The sequence below is a fragment of the Protopterus annectens genome, chromosome 11.part0 (genome assembly GCF_019279795.1).
Source record: "Protopterus annectens isolate FY-2018-M chromosome 11.part0, PAN1.0, whole genome shotgun sequence".
NCBI classification, from domain to species: Eukaryota; Metazoa; Chordata; order Ceratodontiformes; family Protopteridae; genus Protopterus; species Protopterus annectens.
This window is the reverse complement of record NC_056745.1, coordinates 85341065-85367436: the sequence shown is the minus strand read 5'-3', so window position 1 is coordinate 85367436 and position 26372 is coordinate 85341065. Positions and strand designations below refer to the sequence as shown.

General features: G+C 40.0%; 1 protein-coding gene across 1 annotated transcript in view; it reads left to right on the top strand.

Annotated features, from left to right (window-relative positions):
• NUP205 (nucleoporin 205) overlaps nt 1-26372 on the top strand; it is a 1199422-nt gene that overhangs the window by 1086095 nt on the left and 86955 nt on the right. Inside the window, 1 exon segment of the mRNA XM_044087173.1 lies at nt 13043-13165. Within this exon segment, the coding sequence (XP_043943108.1) occupies nt 13043-13165 (123 nt within the window).

Here is a 26372-nt window from a genome sequence, read left to right as displayed (position 1 = left end):
GATTTTATGAGCTTTAAATTTAAAGGTTTGTTGGCTTGACAGTAAGGCATAGGGTGGCTGAGAGGAGAGAGGTTTTGCACTCACTTTGTCCCTGCTGCCTGTTTGTCAGCCCATCCCACCCAGATGTCCTGTTTGTTCCTGTGGTACGAGGACTGACCGTCACTGAGACAGCCGTCAGCATTTTTTCTTTACAGCAGTAACCTCCTTGTGCACATTAGTTAGCGTAGGTTTGGGGACATGCAAAGGAGTGAGCTCAGATGACATCCCCTCACTGCAGTGTTTGGCCTCTTTGTATCCCTAGACAGTCTATTTTTCCCTGTAGCACCCACCCTATCAGGTATTGTTGCTTGTTTTTTTGCTAGTCCTGTAAGCCTTCACCTGACTTTAGTGACTGGCATAAGTCATCTCTTTCAAACATATTTATTAAGTTGCATGAGCCAAGTACTATCAGAAAAGAAACTAACATTTGTCAAGTCTGAATATTGGCTTGCAGAGAATAAGAAGTATTTTAGTCATGTGCAGTAGCAGACAGTGCTGTTTCAGGTATTTCAGTTTACATTACTTGCTAATAATGTAGTGGTTGATTTGACAAATGAAGGGTGGAATTCAACAAGGCACAACAGTAATTAAAATTTTTATAGCACGATTAAATGTGAACAGTGGTGTAGTGGAATAATTAAACAAGAAGAAACTGGGGTACAAATTCTTTACCCTGGTTTTCATAGTGGGATTTTTGTAGTGCACAGGGGATTCATTTTAATACTGGCATGGGACATTCTGTACACTGGAAAGAACATAAAAGAAACTTTGTCAGACAAAGCCCTGGATTCAGTATTACATTGTCATGTCATGTATTTTGAGTATCTGAAAAACGATCTGTAGAGCCAGAGTTCAGTTTTGTAATCCTACCTGATGCTCTGCTTTGTGCTGCTGAAACAACATTGTGGCACATTAGTGTCAGTTGAAAAAAAATATTGCAGCACATTGGTTTCAAAGGCAGAATGGCTCAGCTGAAGGAAAAATAAGTCTGCAGCAAACTTGTACAGAACAAAAAAAGAAACTGAACAAGGCATCCAAAGTGTCTAATTCAGTTTAATGTTCCCATACAGTGCTCTATTTAGAACAAGTTTGCTTCAGTTTATACTGCCACAACATGGCACAGATGGGAAAATAAGGTTTTGCAGAGCACTTAATTCAGTGCAATAGTGCCACAGGATGCTCAGAACAAGCAGTGTTCCCTGATAACTGGGTTGAAGATGTACTAAAGACAGTGTGGTAGTAAGTTACCAGTGATTGCCCACCACTACCCAGTGCTGTCCTTTGTTTTGCACATATGAATGCATGTAGAATTCAGCTGTACAAAGTGCCACAACCTGTGATGAAGCCAGAACGCAGCAGTGCAATATACAAGATATAATCTGCAGTGTATTGCCCCATTTTTCAAGACTGTACATGAATGCTGTCACTTTTATTTTACAGTCAAGACATTTAGTGTCAGAGTCCTTTGAAATTTTCAGAGACTTTACAGCAGGATTTAACATTATTATACGCATTTGAGTGAAACCATAAGACTGAAATGTCAAAAGACTGAAAAGTCACTTGACTGAAACCCATAAGACTGAATTTCAACATACTGAATTGTAAACTGGACCATATAAAACCAGACTAGGTGGGGGGCTATCACCCCACCCCCAACTATATATACTAACTCCAGGATTGCACTACAGTGGGGGAAAGGGCATATACCTTTCACATACCTTACAACAGTCTACATGCTGCCACTACTAGCCCCCTTTCCCCACTGTAGTGCGATCCTGGCATTAGTATATATAGTTAGGGAGGTGGGGGGCACAGCCCCCCACATTGGGGGGGGTGTAGCCCCCCACCTGGTTTTATATGGTCCAGTTTAAAATTTTGTATGTTGAAATTGAGTATTATGGGTTTCAGTCTTATGGGTTTTAGTCAAGTGACTTTTCAGTCTTTTGAAATGTTTTAAAAGTTCAGTCTTATGGTTTCAGTCAAATGAGTTTCAGTCAAATGAAGTTTCTATCATATGATAGGGATCCCTCTCAACATCTTGTATTTAAACACTCTCTCTAAGTAAACCTTCCCTGGCAACTGGAAGAAAGTTCTGGTGACCCACTCCATCCCTAAGTGTTGCAAACCATACAATACATCAGACTGCTGGCTTTTCTCCATTTTGCCACACCTACACAAACTACTTGAAAAGGTTAACAACCAAGTTACTGCTTTTCTGTACCAGTATAACCCTTTTGTCCCATCAATGCAAGTCATTAAAAAGCAGAAAAAAAATAGAAGCAGTCAAAAAGCCCATGTTTGTCCCTCACTCTTCAAGATTTGACCACCTCACCCACTACCTCTCACACCAAGTCTTCGCGGTTAAGCATAACGGTTTTCTTTCACTCACACAACAGATTACTGCAGGTGTTCCCCAGGCATGTATCCTTGTAACTGTTCTTTTCTGTACTTTCATCTACCATAAGACCTAAATACATCCATTGTCATTTATGCTGCTGACTTGGTCTTTGACTCCTTCACCAGTTATAATTCTGTATTAAATGAGATGCAAAACATGCTGCCACATTTGCAGCAGTGGCTACTTGACACACTCCTAAAGCCCTGTCAGTGGTGCAACAAGGTAGCACATTTGCCTTTGGTGCAGAGATCTGGGGGTTCTATTTCCACACCAGGCAAATTGATTGTTGACACTGCCATGCAGCATAAGGGAAGTGCTGCACTCCAGAGTGTGCAGTCCTTCTGATCAGATGTTAAACTGAGGCCCCATCAGCTTGAGTTGGTGGTAGCTCATGTGGATGTTAAAAAAAAAAAAAAAATCCCATAATCCCATGGCACCTTTCAAAAGAGTAGGGGTCCTTTATATATATATATATATATATATATATATATATATATATAGATATAGATATATATATATATATATATATATATATAGATATATATATAGATATATATATATATATAAAGAACTCTTATTTGCAACAATGTACAGATATATTTACCCACACTCATAATTTTCTTTACAACCAGACTAAATTTTTATCCCTATTAGACCTCCACTCCTTTTTCCATAACTACCATCTGATTTTACTTACTACTGTTGCTAAAATCCGTTTACCATTATGTATAATTTCATTTATTCTTTCATTCCATGTAACCCATTTGACATAAAATAATGTATCCATTCTTTTAACATAAAACCTCTAGCAAGCACTAGTAGTCATATGATACAAATCATAGGATGCAACTTGAGCTTACTACCCTACTTGACACTACATATATAAAAACACATACATATGTATTTTTCTTTTTTTAAAATGCATCACTAATAGTGTGCTCACATATATGTAAATTATGTATTTTTATACATACACTTTTACAAACATATAAATGTTATCTAAACTGCATTTAAAGGAGTGTGTATTACATATGTATGTGTTTTTATTTATATATATATATAATATGAATGTGAATTTTTATATATTTTTCATAAGTGCCTTCTTTTGACAGCAGTGCATGCTTGCAAGCTTTCCTTTTCATTCAGTAGGGTAGTAAGCTCAAGTTACACCCTATGATGTTAATTGTTTTTACCTAATTTGTATCATGTGACTACTAGTGCTTGCTAGAGGTTGTATACAAAGCACATTTAAGTTGTATTTATTAGCATCTGATGAAGCAGATTTTCCGAGAAAGCGCATATGTTTTAACATTAAAACTTAAACTGAAACTGGAAACCTTGGTCGTACCCAAGTTCTTTTGTGTTTTTATCACTATGTGCTTTTGGATTTATTCAGAGCTCAGGAACCTGTTTGGGCTGGTGACTGCTTTTGTGGTTATTTTTTTAACATATATATCTTTTTTTCTTACTTCTGTTCATACAATATCCTTATATAATCATATCCATTTTTTATTTTATTTACTTTTATATCTTTGAAAAAATCATCTTTACATAGTTTTCTCCATACTTTTTTACTCTCTTACATTTCAAAAACATGTTCCATAGTTTCTTCTTGACAATATAGACATGTTCCATATAAAAAGAAAAGTGATAGAATATTTCCTTTTACTGGTAGTTTATCTATTACCAGTCTTCACAAAAAAATCTTGACATTCTGCTTTCTGACTACAACATTTGCTTCTAGTTTTTATAGCTTTAATTTTTCCATCTGTTACATTTCCTATGTTTTTATATAGTAACGTTTTAATCATTAATTGCTGCACCATGCTTTTCTTTTTCTATATCATCAACTTTTTTCTCACTAAATTTTTTTGGGTAACATGTTAGTTCTTCATTTATACACTCTTTCTCTTTAACACTTTTTTTTACCATACCCCAAAATTTGAAGTACTTATATTTGTACAATTTTACCACTAATCTCTCTTCTTTTTCATTGTCAGCTTTAACACTTTTGCAGCATATACCACCCGGTTAATTAACCCTAAGCCTTCTGCCTCTTTACTTACATACAAAACTCTTCTTTTTGACTGGGTTTAGTCTAGAACTGCATATTAAGAAAAAAAATATCTGCAATAATTCCTTTTCATATACTGTTTGCAACATAAATACACTTGCTAAGTATGCTGTTTTTCCCATCAGTACTGAATTTATCAGATAAGGCTTTTTTCTGAATAATATTTTTTATGTTCTCCAGAAAAGATAGATTTGTTTTAGTTTTTCAGTTTTTTTCCCATCGAATTCTACATGCATCTTTATTCCCGAATGTTATACCTAACACAGAAATTTATTTTATTGTAAAATATATACCCCCCTATCTGTGCTACATCACCTAAACTTTTACTTTACCCTTTATTAAAAGTTATGCCCATCACCTCTAGACTCTCATTTGTACAAATTATTACTTTTATCCAATTTATTTTCATTTATTATAATGTTAACTACATGTGTTAACAGTACTGCAATTCTTAACCCTTCAGGTGTTTATACCCCATCTCCTTCAGTTTGTGATTTATTTCACATACTATCACATTGATAACTAATGTAAAGAGGTATACAACCCATTGGGCATCTCTGTCTTATACCACTCTTGATATGTAAGTCTTGGCTTAACCAGCCATGTACAAGTATTTTTTTACTTTATTATTACTGTAAACTGACATGCATAATTTTCTAACTTTCTCATTTATATTAAATTCTTTCATTACTGCCCATAAGATTTCATGTCCATTTGTATCAACTGCCTTAAGGTTTCCTATCATGATTTTGCTTCTTCTTTTCTGTTCACAATATCATCCACAGTTTCTCTAATTATCCTTAATAATTCTTGATAACCCTTCCATGTATGTGTATATATATATATATATATATATATATATATATATATATATATATACATATATATATACACACCATATTCCATAATATTTTCCATTTTAGTTTCAAATCTATTTTTGTATTTTCATAAAGATTTTATAGTATAGTATATTAAGTATAATAGTTATTTTAGTGATATTACCCAGATTATTCAACATTATTGGAATTTATTTTATACTAGCCAAGACTGTTGAAATTGTGGGGAAGGCTCCAAATATTGTATATCGGAAGGATACTACCTTCAAGAATATGTTAGAGAGAAATCTGAATATTAATTCAGGGGTGGGGGGGTATGTCAAAATGTGGTTTCTGTCTTCAATGTAAATATATTATGGAGGGCACTGAGATTGTTATTCCAAACTACGGTAAACATTTCTACAAAAAGAAGTTTTGTTGTAGTAGTAAATCTGTAGTGTATCTTGCTCTCTGCCAGTCATGTCAAAGTTTTTTATATTGGCAAGACTATTAATGCCCTTAGATGTAGGATATATCAGCACTGTTATGACATTAAAAAGCAGGATTTGAAAAAATGCCTTGGCCGTGCATATTTACAATAATGAGGGTCACACTTTTAAATTTACAGTTTTAGAACAGGTAAAAATGGGGGGCAGAGGGGGTCCAGTCAATGAATTCTTAGAGTTGTATGAATTAAGGTGGCAGATGAGGACCAATGCCATCAAACAACCAGGTCTCAATAGCAATATTTCTATTAGCTCTATACTTTGAGGGCAGAGGGCTATATGTAAACAACATATAGTTATTATATGTTAGTTATTTTAAGTATAGCTACAGGAATTTTACAAAGTTTTTATATCTCTACACAGTTTTTTAATTACTTTTATGTAATTTTATATATTGTCTATTTCCATTAATATTTATTAATAATGAAATAATTTTATAGTGTAGATGTTATTTTGCACTTTTCAGGGAGTATATTTAATGTTTTGTGTGTGTGTTTGTGAATGTGTTTTAGAGGCTTACACCTTTAAGTGGATTGACATTTAACACCTGTGTGAGTGTTATATAAGCTGGGTCAGTTGTTGATTCTTTGTATTTGCCTTATTCTGATGAAGTTTTTTATTTTGGAAAATGAACGCGCCCAATAAAGACAGTTTGTGGATCCTGGTCTGTTTCTTCCAACACTTTTTTTTTATAGTAATTATTCTTCACACTGTCAGTCTCCGGTTTTTAATTGTCTATCTTCTTTCTTCCATGTAAATTTAAGTATTCCACTGCATAGTTCTTTATACATAAAGCCTTCATTTAACTGTTCATTTAAAATCTTAAAATATATATATTTTTTGCCAGTCCCTTAAATTGTTATGCACATCATACCCTATTCAATCTGGTATATTTACTTGCCCTAATACTTTTTTATAGCTCGTTTAAATAAGTAAATCTCATTTTCTAACTCTCTATTCTCTTTCTGTTAACTTTTTTTTACTTTCCATGTTTTTTCACTGCATTATTTTTTCCTTAAACATTTCTTGTGCAAATTGTACTACAATGTTCATAATCTTTTCCTGAGTTCTTTCTATTTCTTCTTTTATATTTGTTTATCTCATTACACTACCATCTTCCTTTCCTAATCTGCTTACGTAACTCAGTACTACTTTCTCTTTGTAAACCATGTCTTTGCTTGTATAATATTTCTTGTATTTTATATTACTTTCATATAATTCATTTTCTTTGTCAAAGTACTTTCTATCAGGTTCTAAATCTTCTAATGCATGTTTATATGTCCTTTTCTATTTTTCTTTCTCTACTTTTCCTCACACCATATTGCCACTGTAAAAACATTTTTTATATTTTTCCTTCAGTATTTATCATTCAGACCAATTTTTAGATAATGTTCTCATAGTAATATGTTCCATCTGTAATTGCATAACTAATCTCGGTCCTTCTTCATTCCATACTTTATCATTTTTATTCCTCTGCCTTTTTATATATTCCCTGTTTTCCTTGATCTCTAGCAATATTGCAAGACGATCGGAAAATCCTGTTTCAACTACCTCCCCTTCTCCTATAACTAAGCCTTCTGGTACTATAAACTAGACTGTTTCAGTTGTATACATACCACTTTTGTGAGTCCATGAATTTTTGTCCCATGGTTTTAACTTACCATATCTTATAGGTTCATAGGTTGGTACTGGGCTATCTGCCCGAAGGCATATATTAGCCCAGCCACGTTGTGCAGTATTCACCGCCCCTTTAGTAGTTCCCTAGACCCTTGTATTAGCAGCTACTACCCTTGGCCCCTATGTAGTAGTGCTGTTGGTGTGATCCCCGGTGTGAACTTTCTGTTACCCATCCACTCATCAAGGTTCCTTTTGAAGAGTGATAGTGAGGGGCTCTGTCTTATGTAGATCAGGACCCTGTTCCATAGTAAGGGAAGTCTCTGCGAAGGGAATCTATCCCTCCGGCATGTTCTAATCATTGTTGTGTTGAGGTTTATATCCCTAGAGCGTGTAGCTCGAGTAGATTTGGTTTTGCTAAGATGGAGCATGTTCAACAATTCTGGGTTGGACATGGCTCTGTACGTTAGACAGAGATCGCCTCTGAGAAAGCTGTATGCAACAGAGAACAGTCGTAGCTTTTTCAATCGTGCTGCATAGGGCAACTGTTTGAGGCCAGTAATCCTCTTGGTTAGGTACCTCTGTGGTCTCTCCAGCTGCTGGAGATGTCTAGCCAGGTACATTCCAATTGGTGCATTGTATGCAATAATGGGTCTGATGAGGGAAGAGTAGAGGGGCACCATTACATCCTTAGATCTTGATGCGAACCCTTTCATGATCAGATGGGTCACATAGAAGGATGTTCTAACCACTTTGGCAACATGGTTATCAAAGGAAAGCTGACTATCTACTTGGGTCCCTAGATCCCTTATTTCTTCAGATTTCAGGGGTTTACTTCCTATGTTGTAGTTTGCGGGTACTCTGTTTTTTCTAAAGGGGATTACTACGCATTTTTTTGCATTTAGCTTGACACCATGCATCAGTCTCATTTAGGCCCTTCTGGAGGATCCCCATGTTGGCCGGAGACTCTATTATAGCACCCAGTTTGCAGTCATCCACAAACTTAGTCAGCCACAGCAGACACATTACTTGTAATATTTTCCTTATATCATTTACTTTCTTTTTACACTTGCTGTTAAATCACAGTTGAAGTCTCCTGTTACAGTATGCATATTTACCACTGCATAGTCTAAAATCTGATGAAATGAGCTTTCCTTTTCTTTACAATTAGTATAAGCATAGAAATGTTATAAGGTATATACTATAATATACTTGTGCTTTCCATTTTAAATCTACAATGGTTAATATTCCCTGTTTTGCTCAAGTTGCATCTACTATCTTTATTGTATTTCTACAGAATACGGCTGTACCAAAATATCTTTCATTTCCCAAATTACAAGATCATCTTTCCTCCCCATAGTTTTCCTGTAGTCTTTCTTTATTTTTTTTTAATCTTATCTTTTAATGTAATTACATCTGCATCACATGTATTGCACCACTCCAAAATCCCTCTTCTTCCTAGTCCATTCTTAATACTGTTTACATTTACAGAAAGCACTCTAAATGTTTGTTTCCCTTTTCCTTAGATTCATTGTTTCATAAGTTCATAACTAATTATTAGGCTAGCTTTCTTAACAGGCCATTCTAAGCCTAACCAACTTCCTCCCAAAGGTGAGAGTCAGATACTGTACCTTGTGTCTGTGAATCAAACACCTTAACCATTATACCAACCCCAGTTACTAGCTTTGTGTAGTCTTTCTCATCCGTTTCCTTTTTTTCCTTTGTACTTAATCTTTGAATTTTTTTTTCTTTTACCCTTTTACCAATAGATTTTTTTTCTTTTTACTACATCCCAATTTATGTCTTCTTTTCTTATTTCAGAACCTTCTTTTAAGTCCTCTTTATTATTTTTTCTACTACTTCTAAAATTTCTTCTCTTCTTTTTCACTACTGGTATTTTCATTTTTGCAGTCCTTCCATAAATGTAAAATTTTGATGAATTTAAAATATTTGAATTCACAGTTTTTTTGCTTCATGTCCCATTTCCCCGCAAATATAACATTTTACCACACTTACCTATCAAATGTCCTTTTCCACAAAAACATCTGTTTTGGGTTGTCCCCAGTATTTTACAACACCCCTATTTCCCCTACACATGTATGATGTTTGGTGTATATATATATATATATATATATATATATATATATATATATATATTTTTTTTTTTTTTCTATTTTTAACACAATATCACACTCCCATCACCATTCCATTAACTTTTGCAGTGTCCAGTACTGCTTTACATAAAGTTTTCAAATGTCCTTTCAAAGTCTCTCTTTCCACCTCTGTTTGAAATTGTACATGAATTTTCCATTTAGTTTCCCTGTTAAATGCTTTGATCACATAAAGATTCCATGGGTCACAGTCTTTCTTTTTTTTTTTTCATGTTCTCCAAGAAAATTTTCCATTGAAAAAGCAGTCTCAAATATAATATCACAGAATGTCGCTTTAATAAGAATAAATGCGCTTACCTCATGTTCTTTTACACCCAGAGGAGTTATTAAATTGTCCCACACTTCATACCTGTCCATTTCTTTCTCTTCTTTACTTTGAATCCTTACCTCTTACATCCATTTTTCATTTTCTTCTGCCTTCTTTTACTTTCTGTGGTTGTTTTCTTTTCCATCTCACCACTATTTTTCAGAATTGTCCCTGCATTCTCCTTTTGTATTTTCTCCATAATGTCCCCTCAGGAAACGCACTTTCATTTTCTGTCTCAGTCTGCACCACCATTTCTTCAAGAAAATCAATCCGCAACCCTCTCGACTGGAGGGTTGAAATTATACATCCATGATTTGCTGAGTCATCTCCATCCAGGGTTGCCAGACGTCCCTGTTTGGGCGAGACTGTCCTGAGATCAGCAGCCTGATCCCGAGTCCCACCCTGCCGGTTTAAATCCCGGCCAGCCTCCGCTTTGTTTTTTTTTGTTTTTTTTTGATTGTCCCATATACCTGGCATACGGGCCAATCAAAAATTGCTAAACACGGAGCTTCTTGTGTTCTACATTAAACACGAGAAGCTCCGTGTTTAGCGATTTTTGATTGGCCCATATGCCGGTATACGGGCCAATCAAAAATCGCTAAACACGGAGCTACTTGTGTTGAATGCGGAACTGCAATGCATTAAACACGAGAAGTTCTGTGTTTAGTGCAGAGCTACTGAGTGAGCTCAGTTCTTTAAAAAGACCTTTTTTTTTTTTTTGGTCTTCACTTGCCGTGAGAGACCTTTTTTTTTTTTTTTGCCCCTACCTGGGGGGCTGGAGATCTGGCAACCCTGTCTCCATCAGACAGGTTTCTTTGAGACATTTCCTCAGAATCCTGCACACATTCTCTGGTTTCAGTATTTGCTTTCTTCTTCATTTCTTTCACCACTCCATCATCTCCTTCTTTCTCCATCTGCATCCCTGTTTCTCCAGGCCTCCTCTCCGTCTGGAATGGAAACAGGAAATGCTTTTTCAAAATGGATCCCACTCGCAACAGTGCCGAGTAGGGGAGGTTCCCTAATGCCATGGCCAAATTTCCCCTAGTAATATAAATACTTGAGGTCTCCCTTGAAAAGAGGCTACTAGCCTAGTGGGACTAATTTGCACACGAAAAGATAGATAGAATTGAATGCCAGAAAGTCTGAGCTAATGATCTTTGATACCTACAGAAACTTGAGTAAATCATTCCCACTGCACATCTGCCTACTCTGTGACAGAAGGCCTGTAGAGCTAGTCTTTTTCCTTCAGATATTTATGTTTACTCTTGATCCTAGCCTGTGTCACTGTACATATCCAACGTTAAGGCCGAAATTAATTCAATGCTACTTGGGTGCTGCAGAATCTCAAAGCTCCATGCCCTTAAAGGGAGAAATCCTATTGCCAAAAACAACCTTCAACCTCAGTTAAAATGTTCCCCTATCATTATGTGCATATACCTCTGTGTTAAAATGTTTCCTATCATTATGTGCATATACCTTTGTGTTAAAATGTTCCCTATCATTATGTGCATATACCTCTGTGTTAAAATGTTCCCTATCATTATGTGCATATACCTTTGTGTTAAAATGTTCCCTATCATTATGTGCATATACCTCTGTGTTAAAATGTTCCCTATCATTATGTGCATATACCTTTGTGTTGAAATGTTCCCTATCATTATGTGCATATACTTTTGTGTTAAAATGTTCCCTATCATTACGTGCATATACCTTTCTGTTAAAATGTTCCCTATCATTATGTGCATATACCTTTGTGTTAAAAAAGAAAGAAAAAAAGAAAAGAAAAAAAACTCAAATAAACCCTTATCAAACAAGATTTTCCGATCCACACTTCTCTTTCATAAAAATGAACACTGTTGTATCACATTCAAGGGGACCAACTGTCTGTCTATAAAATAGCACAGACTTAGTGCTCGTCTGTCTTGTCCTTAACTGTAGAGTGACCCTCTACCTGCCTTTAGTCATGGACAACTCACTAAAGATTCACCTTACTACCTGTACTTACAAACTAGTAATGCCTAAGTAATGACCTAGGCCTAAGAAATCACATGTATTGACCATATATTTGCCTTCTTAAACTGTGGAACCCAAATTCCTGCTGAATTCAGTAAGGATCCTGTTACAGCAGATTCATTGAAAATGTCTTAAGCTTTCTGGGAAAGAGTTTCTCGTGCTTGTTTCTTACATCCACCAGTAAAATGAACGCAAGCTATCTTCCTCAAATCCTTAACTCTGCATTTCTGCTCTATCCTTCTCTTATGTGCTGTGTATTACTACTAAAATAAACACACCCATCTCCTACTCGCTCCTTATTGCTTAAAATTGTAACTCAACAGCCCTAGACAACAACAGACCTCTGCTTTACTTAATTTCCAGTAGGGTGATTACTACTACATTTCATATTCATGCCACATTGTAAATAAATCAGTAATGTGCACTGTTACTTTATATGTTTTGTCTGGACATTTTGTAGTAGTGTACTCTGCATGTTCTCTCCAAACTGAACATATGAACAACCTTCTCTTTACTCTTATGTAACTGAAATGGGTCCTGTGTGGATAGGTCCACTACCATGATCAGTAAACACAAGTAGATAAAAGCCTTATGGCTTTTCATAATTAAGCCAGTAGCTGTAAGGGCAGTCTTAGCTGTACCATAGCAGACACAAAGCATGCGGTATTATATGGATGTATGGGAACTGTACTGTAGCACCCCCCCCCCCCCCCAAAAAAAAAAAAGTTTTGTTTTTTTTGCAACTTTGTAGTTGTCATGGTTTTAAGCTTGCAACCTTGTAGGTTGTAGACCTTTTAGTGAAAGTAACCACGTCGATTAAATGATGCAGTTATATTTGTAGTGGAACTATGCCTTGTACTTTATCCATGCATTTGAGATGGGGCTGTACTTTCATGACCTGCACCTTCAATCCATTGCATTATGCAGTAGGTTGTAATGGACTTTGCATATCATTGTACTTTGAAAAGTTCTCCCTTTGTTATAGGCATTTTGCTAAGGGTGGACATCAAGGTTAGCTTTTTTCTAGTGTATTTGCTTCCTTTGATTTGGGAAATGTGACACATTAATATTCAGGTTAATGTTCCTTAACCTATTAATTTGTTAGACACTGTAGAAAACTGTTTGTTTGTCCTTTGGAGGCACTTGGAATACTATCTTTTGCATTGTAGTCCCACAGATTCTCAAAATACTCCTCTAACTGGGGCTGCACATCGAGGAAGAGTACAAGGTAAGTTTAGAGTGAGAGAATGAGACAGTTATGGAAGAGCATCTGTAGTTAAGAAAAAGATTCTTTGCCTGAAGAGAAGTTATTAACTCGATCATTCCAAAGCAGTGTGCTTTTTGAATGTGTGAGAGTTGCAGATTCAGTTCTGACAGCTTGATTACTGAAGTGTGAAAGGTATGATATGCTAAGGTTGGGAATGCTGTAGAATGGAGCATTTCACTTACAGCAGTCTCTCAGTTGGTATGTATAAGTGTTGGGTGATGCAGGAGGAAAACCACCCCACACACAAACACATACTCAACCCCCCCATGCAAATTTTTTTTCAAATAGTTTTACAGACAGTTTTGATATTTAATTTTTGTTTTCATGGGTGATCGCACTAGGACTTCCAGTTCTGGAGCTTGCATTTGGATGTCCATCCTTGTCTCATAGAGCCTGCATATTGATCTTCTGAACATCTGAAACAAAACTGATTGATTTGCAAGGTTATAATTAATAAGATTTTTTATTTACTTTACAGTTATGTTGAGATGCTTTATTTGTTGACCAAAAAGTTCTTACTTGCCAGTGATCACTTACTGTCACCAGTGTAAATCACTGAAAGTTGTCATGCTCAGGCATTATGAATGCTTACTGCCAGTGTCTTCACATGATTAATAATGGTTTATATTTTTTCTGTACTGATGCTGCTTCTAAAGTTTTTGTGTTCTTGTTGATTTGTTTTATTTTTACTTTTAATCCTGGCTTAACTGAACCTGTCTTGCAAGTTTCATTTACATCCGTTTGCAGTTGCAGTGGCATGCTTCTTCCTTTTGTTTATTCTGTTAAAATATGGTTTAGATGGGGGAGCCGGAGGGCAGTGGTTTGATTCACCATGATACTGGGAAGATGTTCTCGCTGAGATCAAAGTACATATTTCAACTGCAAGTGCTAGGGACATGGAAGTCTGCCAAGCAGCAGGTAAGAATTGTAGCTGGAATTGGTGCTTATGTGGAAGCGCACTTGTTATTGGGTAATGTTGTAGTACTCCCTTCTGCTGTGAACATCACTTCAGCCACCATAAGGACAATGGGAGACACAGGACTAAGGAGAAAAATCCTTATGGCTTGCCTGTTTGACCTTGGAGAAGAAGCATCTGATAGTAGGCAGTCAGTGGGGAGAATAAGAAATTTTAAAAAATGTACGTACATCAATAGGGTACTTTTCTCCATCTAACAAATCTCCAGCACCTTGAGAGACTGTACCTGCTCTGAAGAATTTCTCTTTCACTTCAGGATGAAATTAATCAAAATTTGTCTATAATAGCTGCTTTTGCTATATGGTATGAGAGACAGTTGGCGTAATGGTCAAGGTCTTTCCCTCCCATGTTCAAGGTATAAGTTTTAATCCTGACCTTGGTCAGCGCCTTTTTGGAGTTTGCATGTTCTCCCTGTGCCTCTCTTGGGTTTCTCCCAACTCTAAAAAACATCCCGAGTGTTTCCATCTCAAAACTCATGTAAGAATTTAGCTGTGGGCAGCGGCACAGACTCTACATGGTGCCCTATGGAGAAGAGTTGTATAGACCACTTTGGGCATCTTCTGTAGTGTGCAGATCCTCAAAATAGGAGAACACTGATCACAGACTGCGAACTTTGGCAGAGCTAGCCACTCAACGGTGTGAAATATGGCTCTAGGTGATTTGTTAGTGTTGACTAATGTTGCCAAATGATCAAGGTATTTGCCTGTCATAAGCGGATTGAGGACCTAGCCTACACCAGGGACCCATGCTAACAATGGGAGGGATGTATGTACCATTATTGGCCAGGGTGTGCCTGCCATAAAGCCCAGCAGCCCTGGGTCAAAAAGCTACTGGCTGGCCAGTGTTTAGTTGGCCGGCCTGGGTTACCTGGGATAGCTCTGTTGAGTGAAAAAGCTGGTTGTAAAACCAATCAACCTGCCAAACGTGAACTAAGAATTGCTACAATCAGTGTAGGTTCACTGACAGGACGAAGCTTAGAAGTGGATGACATGCTAGTAAGGAGGAGGCTAGACATCCTATGAATCCAGTAGACAAGATGGAGGGCAGTTCAGCACCTTTTTGGGTTCTATTGTCTACTACTCAGGAGGACAAGCTATAAATGGTGTGGGAACTGTAGTGAGGGAGAGGCTTCAGAAGACAGAGAGGGATGTCATCAGAATTAATGACAGACTCATGGCTATCAAACTCCAGCCTAATGATAAGCCGGTATTCATAACCTCAGCCTGTGCCCCACAGCAGGGTTGTGATAGTGAGGAAAAGAGTGTAGTCAGACAGTTGCACGACCTATTAGATAAAGCAGGACAACTGGCATTGGAACTGATAATGGGGGCCCTGAATGCACATACTGGAATAGACAGAACAGAGTATGAGGACAGTCTTATTCCACATGAGCGGGGGAACTAGGAGAGGCCATTCTAGACTTCTGTCTGGCAATTGACTTGATAGTAGCCAACACATGGGTCAGAAAGAAAAATGGTCACAAGATAATATGCAACAGTGGCCAGCATGCAACTCCGGTAGAATTTCTCCAGTAAGGAAAGGGCACTCGAGTATAATCAGCAATTACAAAGTTATCCCCAGTGAAACAGTCAACCCACAGCATAAACCACTGGTTGCTACAGTCATCTGCAAGCAGTGGTCAGGGAAGGCTGTAAGGTCAGTGGAGGTCAGGCTGAAGATTTGGAAGTTGAATAGATAGAAAACACAACAGTTCAAGGAATTATTCAGGGCTCTAATGTCACAAGAAGAGAAAATAAGTGGAGTTGAAGAATGGCAGCACCTTAAAACAGTATGTGTGAAGACTACAGAACAATAGGTAGCCAAGACAGGTATGGTGGCATGCAGAAGTCCAGAAAGTCATCAAAAGAAAGGAGTGCAGTAAAAAGTGGGAGATAGAAAGATGGGTCATGCTAGGGAGTAATACTGGTTGACTAAGAAAGGAGGTGCAGTAAAAAGTGGGAGATAGAAAAGATGGGTCATGCTAGGGAGTAATACTGGTTGGCTAAGAAAGGAGGTGCAGTAGCAAAGAACAAGGTATCAGAGGCACTCTACTAGCTTCTGGAAAGTGAGTCAGTAGTTGACACAAATAAACTATTATCAGGTTGCAAGGCAAAGACAGAGATAAAGTGGATAGTCAGACACCCTTCATAAGGGATGCCAGCAATAACTTGCTTACCAATCCACAGGGCAGTAAAGACAGATGGAAGGAGTACTTCCAGCAGCTTCTGCATGAAGAAAACCCAGCAGAAGCTGTACTGCCCGAGACACAGCCTATGATGAGAGAAGAGGGGGAGCCCACCATATAAGTAAGAATAACACTAAGGAAAATGAAGTCAGGGAAAGCAGCAGGCTCAGATGAGATCACAGTAAATATAAAGATGTTGGGTGAGATAGGGGAGAAATGGCTCCTGAGGGTACTCATAGCAGTGTGGGGTGAGAGGCGTAGCCCAGATGACTGGAGAATAAGATGACTAGTGGCAGTGTACAAGAACAAAGGGGACATTCACAACTGTGGACTGTACAGCGGTATCAAACTCCTACAACATTGCATGAAAGTTCTGGAATGAAGGGGATTAATAAATAACAGAGTAGTAGAAAACAAGATGGAAGATGAGTAGATTGGATTCATTTCAGGTTGTATCACAATTGTCCCAATGTTTACAGTGAGACAGATAGCTGAGAAGAAGCTAGAGATGAGGAAAGAGTCCAACTATGCATTCCTAGACTTGGAGAAAGCATATGACACGGTCCCAAGAAATGTGATTTGGGCGGTCCTGTGGTGGTTTGAAGACCCAGAAACATTGGTAGAATTAGTCCAAGCTATGTACAAGGACCCAACGACTCCAGTACAAACTGTGTTCGGTCTCGCAGAGGGGTTCTCATTGGGAGCAAATCTGCATCAGGATTCATCTCTGAGCCTACTGCTGTTCATACTGGTGATGGACTACATTAACAAACTGGTCAGAGGGGACAGATCAATACGGTTGATGTATGCAGATGATGTGGCATTACAGGCAGACTCTGAGCAAGAGCTTCAGCAAAGGCAAGGGGGATGGAATGCAAAACTGAAGGCACATGGGAAGAAACTGAGTACAGATAAGACAGTGATAATGGCAGCAAATGGGGAAATCGGAAGAAGCTGAGAACTGGGATAGAAGGGAAAATAGTTGAACAGGTTAACAGCTTTGAGTATCTAGGATGGATGGTTGAGGAGAATGGAATTCTGATTGAGAAGGTCAAAACTAGAATCAGAGGGGCTGAAGCCAACTGGCAGTGTCAGCTGTAGTATATCACAGAAGAATGCCAAGGAAGTTGAAAAGTAAGGTGTACAAAACAGTGGTGTGACCATTACTGCTGCATGGTACAGAAACCTGGCAGTAAAGGCAGAGCAGTTGAAGAAGCTAGAGGTGATAGAGATGAAGTGCCTGAGATGGGTGGTGGGATGCACAATATGGGACAAAAAAATGAGGACATAGGCGCAGAATCCAAAGTAGCTCCAGTTGTAGAAAAGTTCAGAGAAAAAGAATTGCCATGTTCAGGCATGTGCAGAAAAACAGAAGGCAGTCTGATGAAGATGATTTGGGACAGACAGGAAGAAGGCAAGAGGAAACAAGGGCATCCACCTAAGAGGTGAATGAATTGGGTGAGAGAAGACCTGTGACAGGCATGAATATCAAAGAAGGTAGGAGAGTGCCACTGAATAAATAGAGATGTGACTTTTGGCACGACACCGCCTGACCCCATGTAGAAAATGGAAAAAAGGGGTTGATGATGTAATAGCTGCTGTAGGCGGGTCTATGTTTTATGATCAAATGTTCAGTTCAGTGAACCTCTGATCATCGAACACAACCCCTTGAATGTTTAGTGTCATCTGTCTCAATTGCATATTCTATTTTAATTTCATGCTCGACGGCATCATACAGCAGCTACACATACCTCTCAGTTGTCTGTGATTTTCTCTCTGAATTTTGCGGTTTGTTTTCCATTCATTTGTCAGTAATATTGGAACCATGCTTTCATTTTTGTTCTTCCAGGCAGAAAAAAATGACAGTGCAAGATGGGTATGTTGATTAATTGAAGCCCAGGTATCTGTAAATTCTAAAAGCCTTTGAGCTGCACAGCTGTGCCCAAAGGTGTAGTGCAGTCCTAACCTGGTTAAGATGAACTGTGAAGTGAAAGAGGGAAGGAGACAACGAATCTTCATTTCCTTCTTGCATTAAAGGAAGAGGTACCACCAGTGGTACCTCTTGCATTAAAGGAAGAGGTACCACCAGTGGTCTGGATCATTAGACCATTGTCATCATTCTTCAGTGCCAAGGACTGGCCTTCTTCCTCAGTAAACACCCTGTCTTTGGAAGTCAGATCAGCCTTGCCACTTGTTTAGCATCCCTTCAGTCATTGTCAAGTGCACCACAGTGTCAGTCTTAAGACTTCAGGTGTGTTTCAGAAACAGACACCATCACCTTATGGAATTGTAGTGCTGTGTCATCCCCACTTCACCTCTGGGTAAGGTTGACAGCAATAACCTTGAGCTGTTCCCATGGCAAGAGTACTTATCGAATGCCCCTTCAGGCTATTCTGTCAATGTTTTTGGTGGCATCTTAAATTAATGTGTCTTTGGGATATCACCCTTTGCCATGTTGTCTCTGATGGCCACGTCTCCTTGACATCTTTTGAAATCTTTAAAAGATGCTAGGTGTACCATAAAGATTTCATCCAGCTGTCCAGCACCTTGTCCTGCCAGTCTGGTAAAATATTTAAGGTTGTGGTCTAAGCCTTAGGATCCTGAAGACTGCCATTTTTGTCTCAAAAATTATAGTATGTTTCAGATGTTGAACTCCTACAAGAAGGTAGATCTCAGAAGAGAGCAGAGTATTTGGAATCAAAGGAACTTCATAGGTAAGTCCTAACCTTCACTTATTTCACCCGTCTCTTCTGTTAGAGATTGGGAGTGCCATCCCTCTGCTAGAGAAATCAATCTTCAAGAATTCAGTCACATGGATTCTAGCATGGCGTTTAGCAGTGCAATGTTGTATAAGGAAATATTCAGGTGACCCAGTGTCTGGCTCCTCATGAATTCATTGTATAATCAGCTCTCTACAGCAGCATGTCTGACCTGCTCTTTGACCTGCTCAGGTTGGTGGTAAATCCCAAGTCGTCTCGGTTCACCCTGTCCCATAGAGTACGGTTCCTAGAACTGATCCTGGATATGGCTGTCAGATGTATTTTCTATCCCCAGGGAGGATAGTGACCCTTACTGGAACCCTCCACTGTCTAGACCAGCATGGTTTTGTCTCGATCCACTTCATTCTCTTGAGTGCTGGAGTTCATATTGGCTGCTGTTCCAGGAATTCAAACTGCAAAGCTCAGTATGATGAGATCTCATTGGTCTCTGGTATCCTTCTGTGATCAGCATCAGAACAGTCTCAAAGACCAGATTCACCTGTCCTTCTGAAGTGTTGGGGAATGGGGAATAGAAGATGTAAGCATCCAGCCTTTCCCAGAGACTCCTTTTTTTCCCCTGAGCTGCTAGTAGTCGTTCACATTGGAAACCTCCAGACTAGCAGAGAAACCGCTTCAGCTCTACTGTGGACTTGGTCTCATCAAGAATTAAATTTGAAGCTTCACATCAGTGTGGTGGAAGTGAGGGAAGTCTTGCTCAATCTTCAGTCCCAACAAGATTTTTCTTCCACCCAGCCCTTTGTTGGTCGTCTTCTGTCCTACATCAACTAACAGTGAGACTCATTCTCACCTCCTTTGTTAGGTGACTAAAAGCTTTGTGGGAACTGGGTTGTCCACTGATCATTGTTGTGCAGCAAACTCCAGAGGTATTTGTCTAAGTTAACATCTTTGACAGTTCAGGATCCTCAGGTTATGAACATGTGCAGTTTATTGACAGACTGGCAAACATCCACTGCAGTGTGTGGGAAGGCCACCTCTTCAGACATTAATTCTTGTAATGGCTGTTACCACTGTGCTACGGCATATACGTTTTTATTTTGTGAACAGGATTTCTGACATAAGACGCAAATGGTTGCATATTTTGGTGAATGACTTGTATTTGTTCAAATTTTTGTGTGGGCATAACCATGTGTTGATTATATGTCAGAATTAGAAAATGTCTCTCTGCTGTCAAGATAAAACATAAACAGTGCAGTGTGCAAGCATTATACTTGTTCTGATTATAAAACATGCACATTTTTGGTCTTGGTTGTCGTTAATAAGAACATGACAAGAGATGTCTGTAGTGGACTAGATGCATCAGAGTATCTGTGGCATTGAGATTCCATAAAGCAGCCTTCACCGTTTAAATGAATCCCAGTCCGTTAAAACATTACTGAGGACCAGGAAATGTATAGCACTAAGTGACATTAGTAGCGTTTTCTCTGAACATTTGTACGAACTGATTATTGGACTTCTGTGGTTGTCTAAGTGGGAAGATATGAAAGTGCTTATGTTTGAATCATGTTCTTTATCATATTGATTATTGTAGTTTAATGTCTGACCTCTCTTTTAATTTATTCCACATTGATGGTGTGTTGGAGGTGATGGCAGTCTGGCATTAGTTTTCATTCACTTTAGGGCTTTCTCCCTCCTGTGTTTTTTATTAATCTAGACAAACATCTGCTGTAGTCTTGTATAATTTTTTTTTTTGGTTCAGAGGTAATTACTAGGCTAGCTGCACTATGTTCAGCATTTTAAGCCTAATCAATTTCCCTTCCAAAGATGAGACGCAAACCTTGTGCCTTGGGTCTGTGAGGTAAACACATTAACCATTATTCCAGTCCCAAACTCAACAAAGTAGGATGCAGCCTTCTGTCTGTAATCACGAAAGCAGAGGAGTGTAAGACTTAACTGCTGACAGTTCATTATCACTCAACACATTTTGGGAGTATTTGTTGTTCTAATAGACATCCATGGTAGGGCTGGGCCCTCAGGTTATGAATAGGAATTAAAGAACAACATGCCTGGAAAAGATTTTTTCAAGGAATTGGAAATTCACTAAAAAGGTCACTTTGCAAGTCTGGTAAGTGTAAACTTGCTTCGTCTGCTCACAAGGGTCAGGTCCAGGGGCATACTCCTGTTTGAGTAGTGAGAAGTTTATTTATGCCTTCCCACTGATCCTGGTCATTCAGTGAGTCCTGCAGGTGCCTGGTGTATGGTGACCTGGTTCTGATAAAAACCATACTGAATTTAGAAGGTTTGGATTCTCCTTATTCACTAGCTGACCTAACCCATGCTTTGCCCTTTGCTGTGCAACAGGACACGGTTTGCATATTGAAACACAACCTACTGATGCTGGAGCTTCATTTATGGGCACTAAAATTAGAGCAGAAAATAATTGTGGTGTGTAATATGCATGGCTCTTGAAAACTGATTAGTAGGCAGTTATGGTGTGCCACATAGTTCCTTTGGTTCTTGTGGCTTTCAGGAAGTCCCCATCACATGACTGTCTGCATCAGAGTAGAAGGAAGTTCACTTCTACTGCAGCTGGGCTGGCTTGAACTTCAAAACCATCTGATGTTCTCCCAACTCACCGTTGCCCACAAGATATTTTACCAACCTAACAGCACTCCTATACTCTCCAATCTCATAATCCCCTACAAAAACGTAAATTCACTACACTCTTCTAGCAAACGTCTAGCTAGCATAAGCAAGTCTAACAACCTGGCTGGAGATTCCCTGTTTTCTAACACAGCGGGAAAAAACTGGAACCTACTACCAAATGAACTAACCTTACTTTCTTGTCTCTCTTTAAACAAAACCTCAAAAGACACCTCACAACACATTGGTTATGCCCCTGCAGCAACCCTGACTAATATTTTGCTTTCACTACTGATATCTCCTTTTCCCACTTTATTTACTAAAACTTTACTGATTACCCCTTGGAAGCAGGACTGTAACTGGTGAACTCAAATCAATGTATTCTATCCTGTTGATGTACTGAAATTCCTCATGTATCATACTGTATAATAATTTCTCTTATACTATGTCACTTTTCTAGTGTAAATACCTATTTTATTATTACTTGTATTTTTATTGAAATCCTTTCATTTACTATGTAACAATATTGATTTTAATTTCTATTTGCTACTACTGGAGTTTTTCTCCCCGGGCCTCTACTGAAAATGGAAATATATCCAGTTAGACTAGCCCGGTTAGCAAATGTAAAAAAATAAAAAATACAATAAAAAACAAAAATGTGTTAGGGGAAAAAATAAAAAACATACAATACGCTGGTTGCATAAGTGTGCACACCCTTAACCTAATACTTTGTTGAAGCACCTTTTGATTTAATTACAGCATTCAGTCTTGTTGGGTAGGAGTCTATCAACATGACAAATCTTGACTTGGTAATATTTGCCCACTCTTTCTTGCAAAAGCACTCCAAATCTGTCAGATTGTGAGGGCATCTCTTGTGCGCAGCCCTCTTCAGGTCACCCCACAGATTTTCTATTGGATTTAGGTCTGGGCTATGGCTGGGCCATTCCAAAACTTTGATTTTATTCTGGTGAAGCCATTTTTTGTTGATTTGGATGTATGCTTGGAGTCATTGTTGTGTTGAAAAGTGAAAATCTGATGTTATCTACTCACCAGTCCTCACGTTAGGGTCTTTGATCCGAGCCGGCATACACAGACAACAGGTTAGCTCCAGCTCCTCCCCTCCCCTCCCATAATGCTCTGCTGCCCTCCACTCCCTCAGATCTTGTTTGTCGCTTCAGTCAGACAGACGCAGATTGCTCAGCTCCTCATTTGGTGTAAGTGTATTTTGGGAAAAAATTTTTGTTATTGGGTTTTTCTGTCTTTCTAGAATTAGTGATAGTTATCCTACCTTTGATAACCCCTCCCTGCTGGTTTTTGAACTTCTTTTCGGCGCCTCTTTTTCCTGGGTTTGTGTGCTTCTTGTGTACTGTGTTGGCCTGGCTATTTAGTTTTAAGTAGTAGTAAATAGTCGTTGAGTAATTCGGGCGGTGGTCTTAGGTTTGCTGGTATTTAGCTTGTCTTGACTTTGATAAAGGTTTTTCCCTTGAGTTGCTTATGTCGGATAAACCATTGGGTTTTAAAAGGTACTCTTCATGTGGGCAGAAAATGCCTATTTCCAACTCACATGAGGAGTGTCTGTATTGTCTTGGCAACCACCTCGAGGTGGAGTGCAGCATTTGTGCCGCCTTCAATCCTAGAGCCTTGGTCGACCGCCATAATTGCTTATTAAAAGTTTGGTCAAAGGAGGCCCCTTGTTCACTGGTTCCCCAGCCAAGGCAGGCTGCTCACGGGCTAGAAAGAGTATTCCTGTGGAGGAGGCCCCATCCAAACATCCCAGGCTGTCTGATCCAAAATCCTCAGATCCGGCTCCAGCCAGGGCAGTTTCGGATTAGAGAGCTTCGGGTCCTAGAACGTCCAGGGAATCTACTCCTGGATCCAAGGGTGCCAGACTCTAGGCCCTCAGATCTGAGGGCAGGAGCAGTTCCCACAGATCCAACCCTTTTGCAGCCGAGAGACTCGAGGGTTATTATTTCAGATCCCTTGTTTTTAACTCTGATTGGGTCAGATCCGAGAGGAGCCAGAGCCAGTTGTAGTGGAGGATCTACCTTTGGATCCTTTATCCCCAGTAGAGGTCCTGTTTTCCCCTAGTAGGTCTCACTCTAGGGAGCACAAGAGAAGACATTCAGGCTCCAAGCATGGCTCTCCCAGCAAGTCCTCCATATACTCCCAATCTTGCCCTTCCTATGGATATGGGCAGGATGATGCGGGCCTTACTGAAAGCTCAGATGGAGTTGGGGTTTCTGGCTTCCCCGGCCCATAGATTAGGGATCCAATCTCCCACTTCCCATTTAACCGCTCCTCATCCGACCAGTGGCTTGGATTCTGAGGGACTGTCGAATGGTGCGGAGGCTAGGGGAGCTCCAGGGCTCAGTTTGTGTCCTTCCCTAGCAGGATTGGTGGTTGGTACCTGTTAATGCCCCCCCCCGCGACAGACCATCCCTCCGGTCAGGGCTGTCGACCCATGGGGTTGGTTTCGGGCCTGGGTTTTTCAGACTGGTCTCTGCCCCTGGGCGCTTCAGCCTTCGATAGCTCTGGTCCAGTGTTGTCCAGTGGAGCAGGAAGCCGGGTGGTCTACCTTCTCTTCCACTAAAGTTTTATCGATGGGAGAGGGGGATGGCACCACCTCCCAGTCCTTCTGCTTTCCGGGCAGCTGAAAGATCCTTCTCTGTGATCAGAGTTGCCTCCCCCACACATGGCCATCCTCCCCAGCCTCAGTATCTGAGCGGCCCGGGTCATTCTGCTTCCAGTCAGCCCATCCAATCTAGCCTCCAGCAGGTTGCCTCCCCCTCAGGGGTCCCCTCCTCTTCCTAGTCTTCCCTGCAGGAAGTACCCAGTAAAAGGACTTGTAAGAGTAGACATTTTGACAATCCCCTATGGAGTCCCTAACCGAGGATACTGATGCTGATGAAGGGGATGGGTCCCCAAGATCACCACTGGAGGAGGTCGCCTTTGGAGACATACTTGAGATCCTCCAGGCCAAAGGCGGTTGGTCTGCCCAATCCCAGTCTTCGAAGGAAGCCGTATTTCTGTAGGCGTTTGGTATGGGCCCATCTACCTTTTGGGTGACCCCCCCCCCCCGATCCTCTTATTGATCTCATGGTCAGCAGGGCTTGGAAGGAGTCAGATACCGTGGAGCCAGTGCCAAAGAAAGCGGACAAGTTTCTCAGTCCCCCAGCAGATAAAACCTTTTGGTCCAAAGCGGTTCCGGTTGATGCAGTTGTGGTGGCCATTGCCACCAAAAAGGAATTGGCAGAGCAGAGTTCTTCTGTCCACCCTCCCAATCGCCAATCGAGAGCTCTGGACAGATTTGGAAAGCCGGGTGTTCACCTCAGCTGCCTGTAGCCTGCGAGCATTAAATTATCTTGCACATTTCACCGGTCTCCAGAGGGATTTAATAAAGGAACTGTCTACTTTCCTCTCTGGGTCCATGTCTGTGGAGGAATTCAAGGTAGTTTCTCCAAAACTGTCAACCCTTCATTCAGTTGCGAATTCGTCCATGAGGCTAATCTCCAGTGCTGCGGAGGGGTCCTTATGGGTGGCGGGCTTGGGCATCGCCATTAGGCATCATGCCTGGCTGTGCCTGAGTGGGTTTGCAGAGGCCTCTAAGACGTAGTTTAATCCCCCCTTTGATGGTTCCACTCTCTTTGGTCCCACCGTGAAACAGACCTTAATCCGCAGTGAAAAAGGGACGTGGTCACCATCAGAGACCAAACTGCACATCAACGTTCTGGATACGAGGGCAGTTTTTCTGTCATTGCAAGCCTTTCAACATTGCCTCCCTCAGGGAACGATTGCAGTTCTATCGGACAACATGGCTGTTTGGTATATAAACAAGCAAGGAGGCACACGTTCTTATCTGCTTTGTTGCGAGGTCATGAGGGTCTGGGAATGGGCGATGGCCACGGGGTGCTTTCTCATTACAGCGCACATCCCCGGAGCATCCAACGTGTTGGCAGACAACTTGAGCAGGGCTATCTTGACCCCTCATGAGTGGTCCCTGAATCCAGTGGTGGCCCAACAGATCTTCCGTCAGTGGGGTTATCCGAGCTGCAATCTGTTTGCATCTCTTCTCAACCACAAGTGCATCAACTTCTTTGCACTCATCCCCCCCAGAGGGGGAATCCCCTAGGGACGCACTCACCCACGTTTGGCCTCCGGGTCTCCTGTACACCTTTCTTCCTTTGCCTTTAATTCCCTGAGTACTTCAGAAAACCAGATGCCTCAAGAGTCAATTGATCCTCATTGCCCCTTTCTGGCCTTGGCAGGTGGGGTTCCCCCTTCTAAGGTCTCACTTGAGGCATCCACCCTGGGTGCTCGATCCAATTCTGGATCTTTTGTCTCATCTGTCTCTTCTTCCGCTCCACCTTCAGACCTTACGTCTGACAGCGTGGTGTGTCCACTTTTAGTGATTTTGGCTAAGTCCAGGCTGTCTTCACCTGTAAAGGATATTATTATTGCTACCCAGAGGTCTTCCACTAGGAAGGTTTATTCCAGTAAATGGAAGAGGTTTTCGATTTGGGCAAGAGTAAGAATCTGGACCCCTTTTTCTGCCTGTATTCCCAAGATGCTTCTCTTTTTGGTCTTTCTTTTTAGGGAAGGGGCCAGTTTTTTCCACAGTCAAGGTTCAATTAGCAGCAATTTCAAATT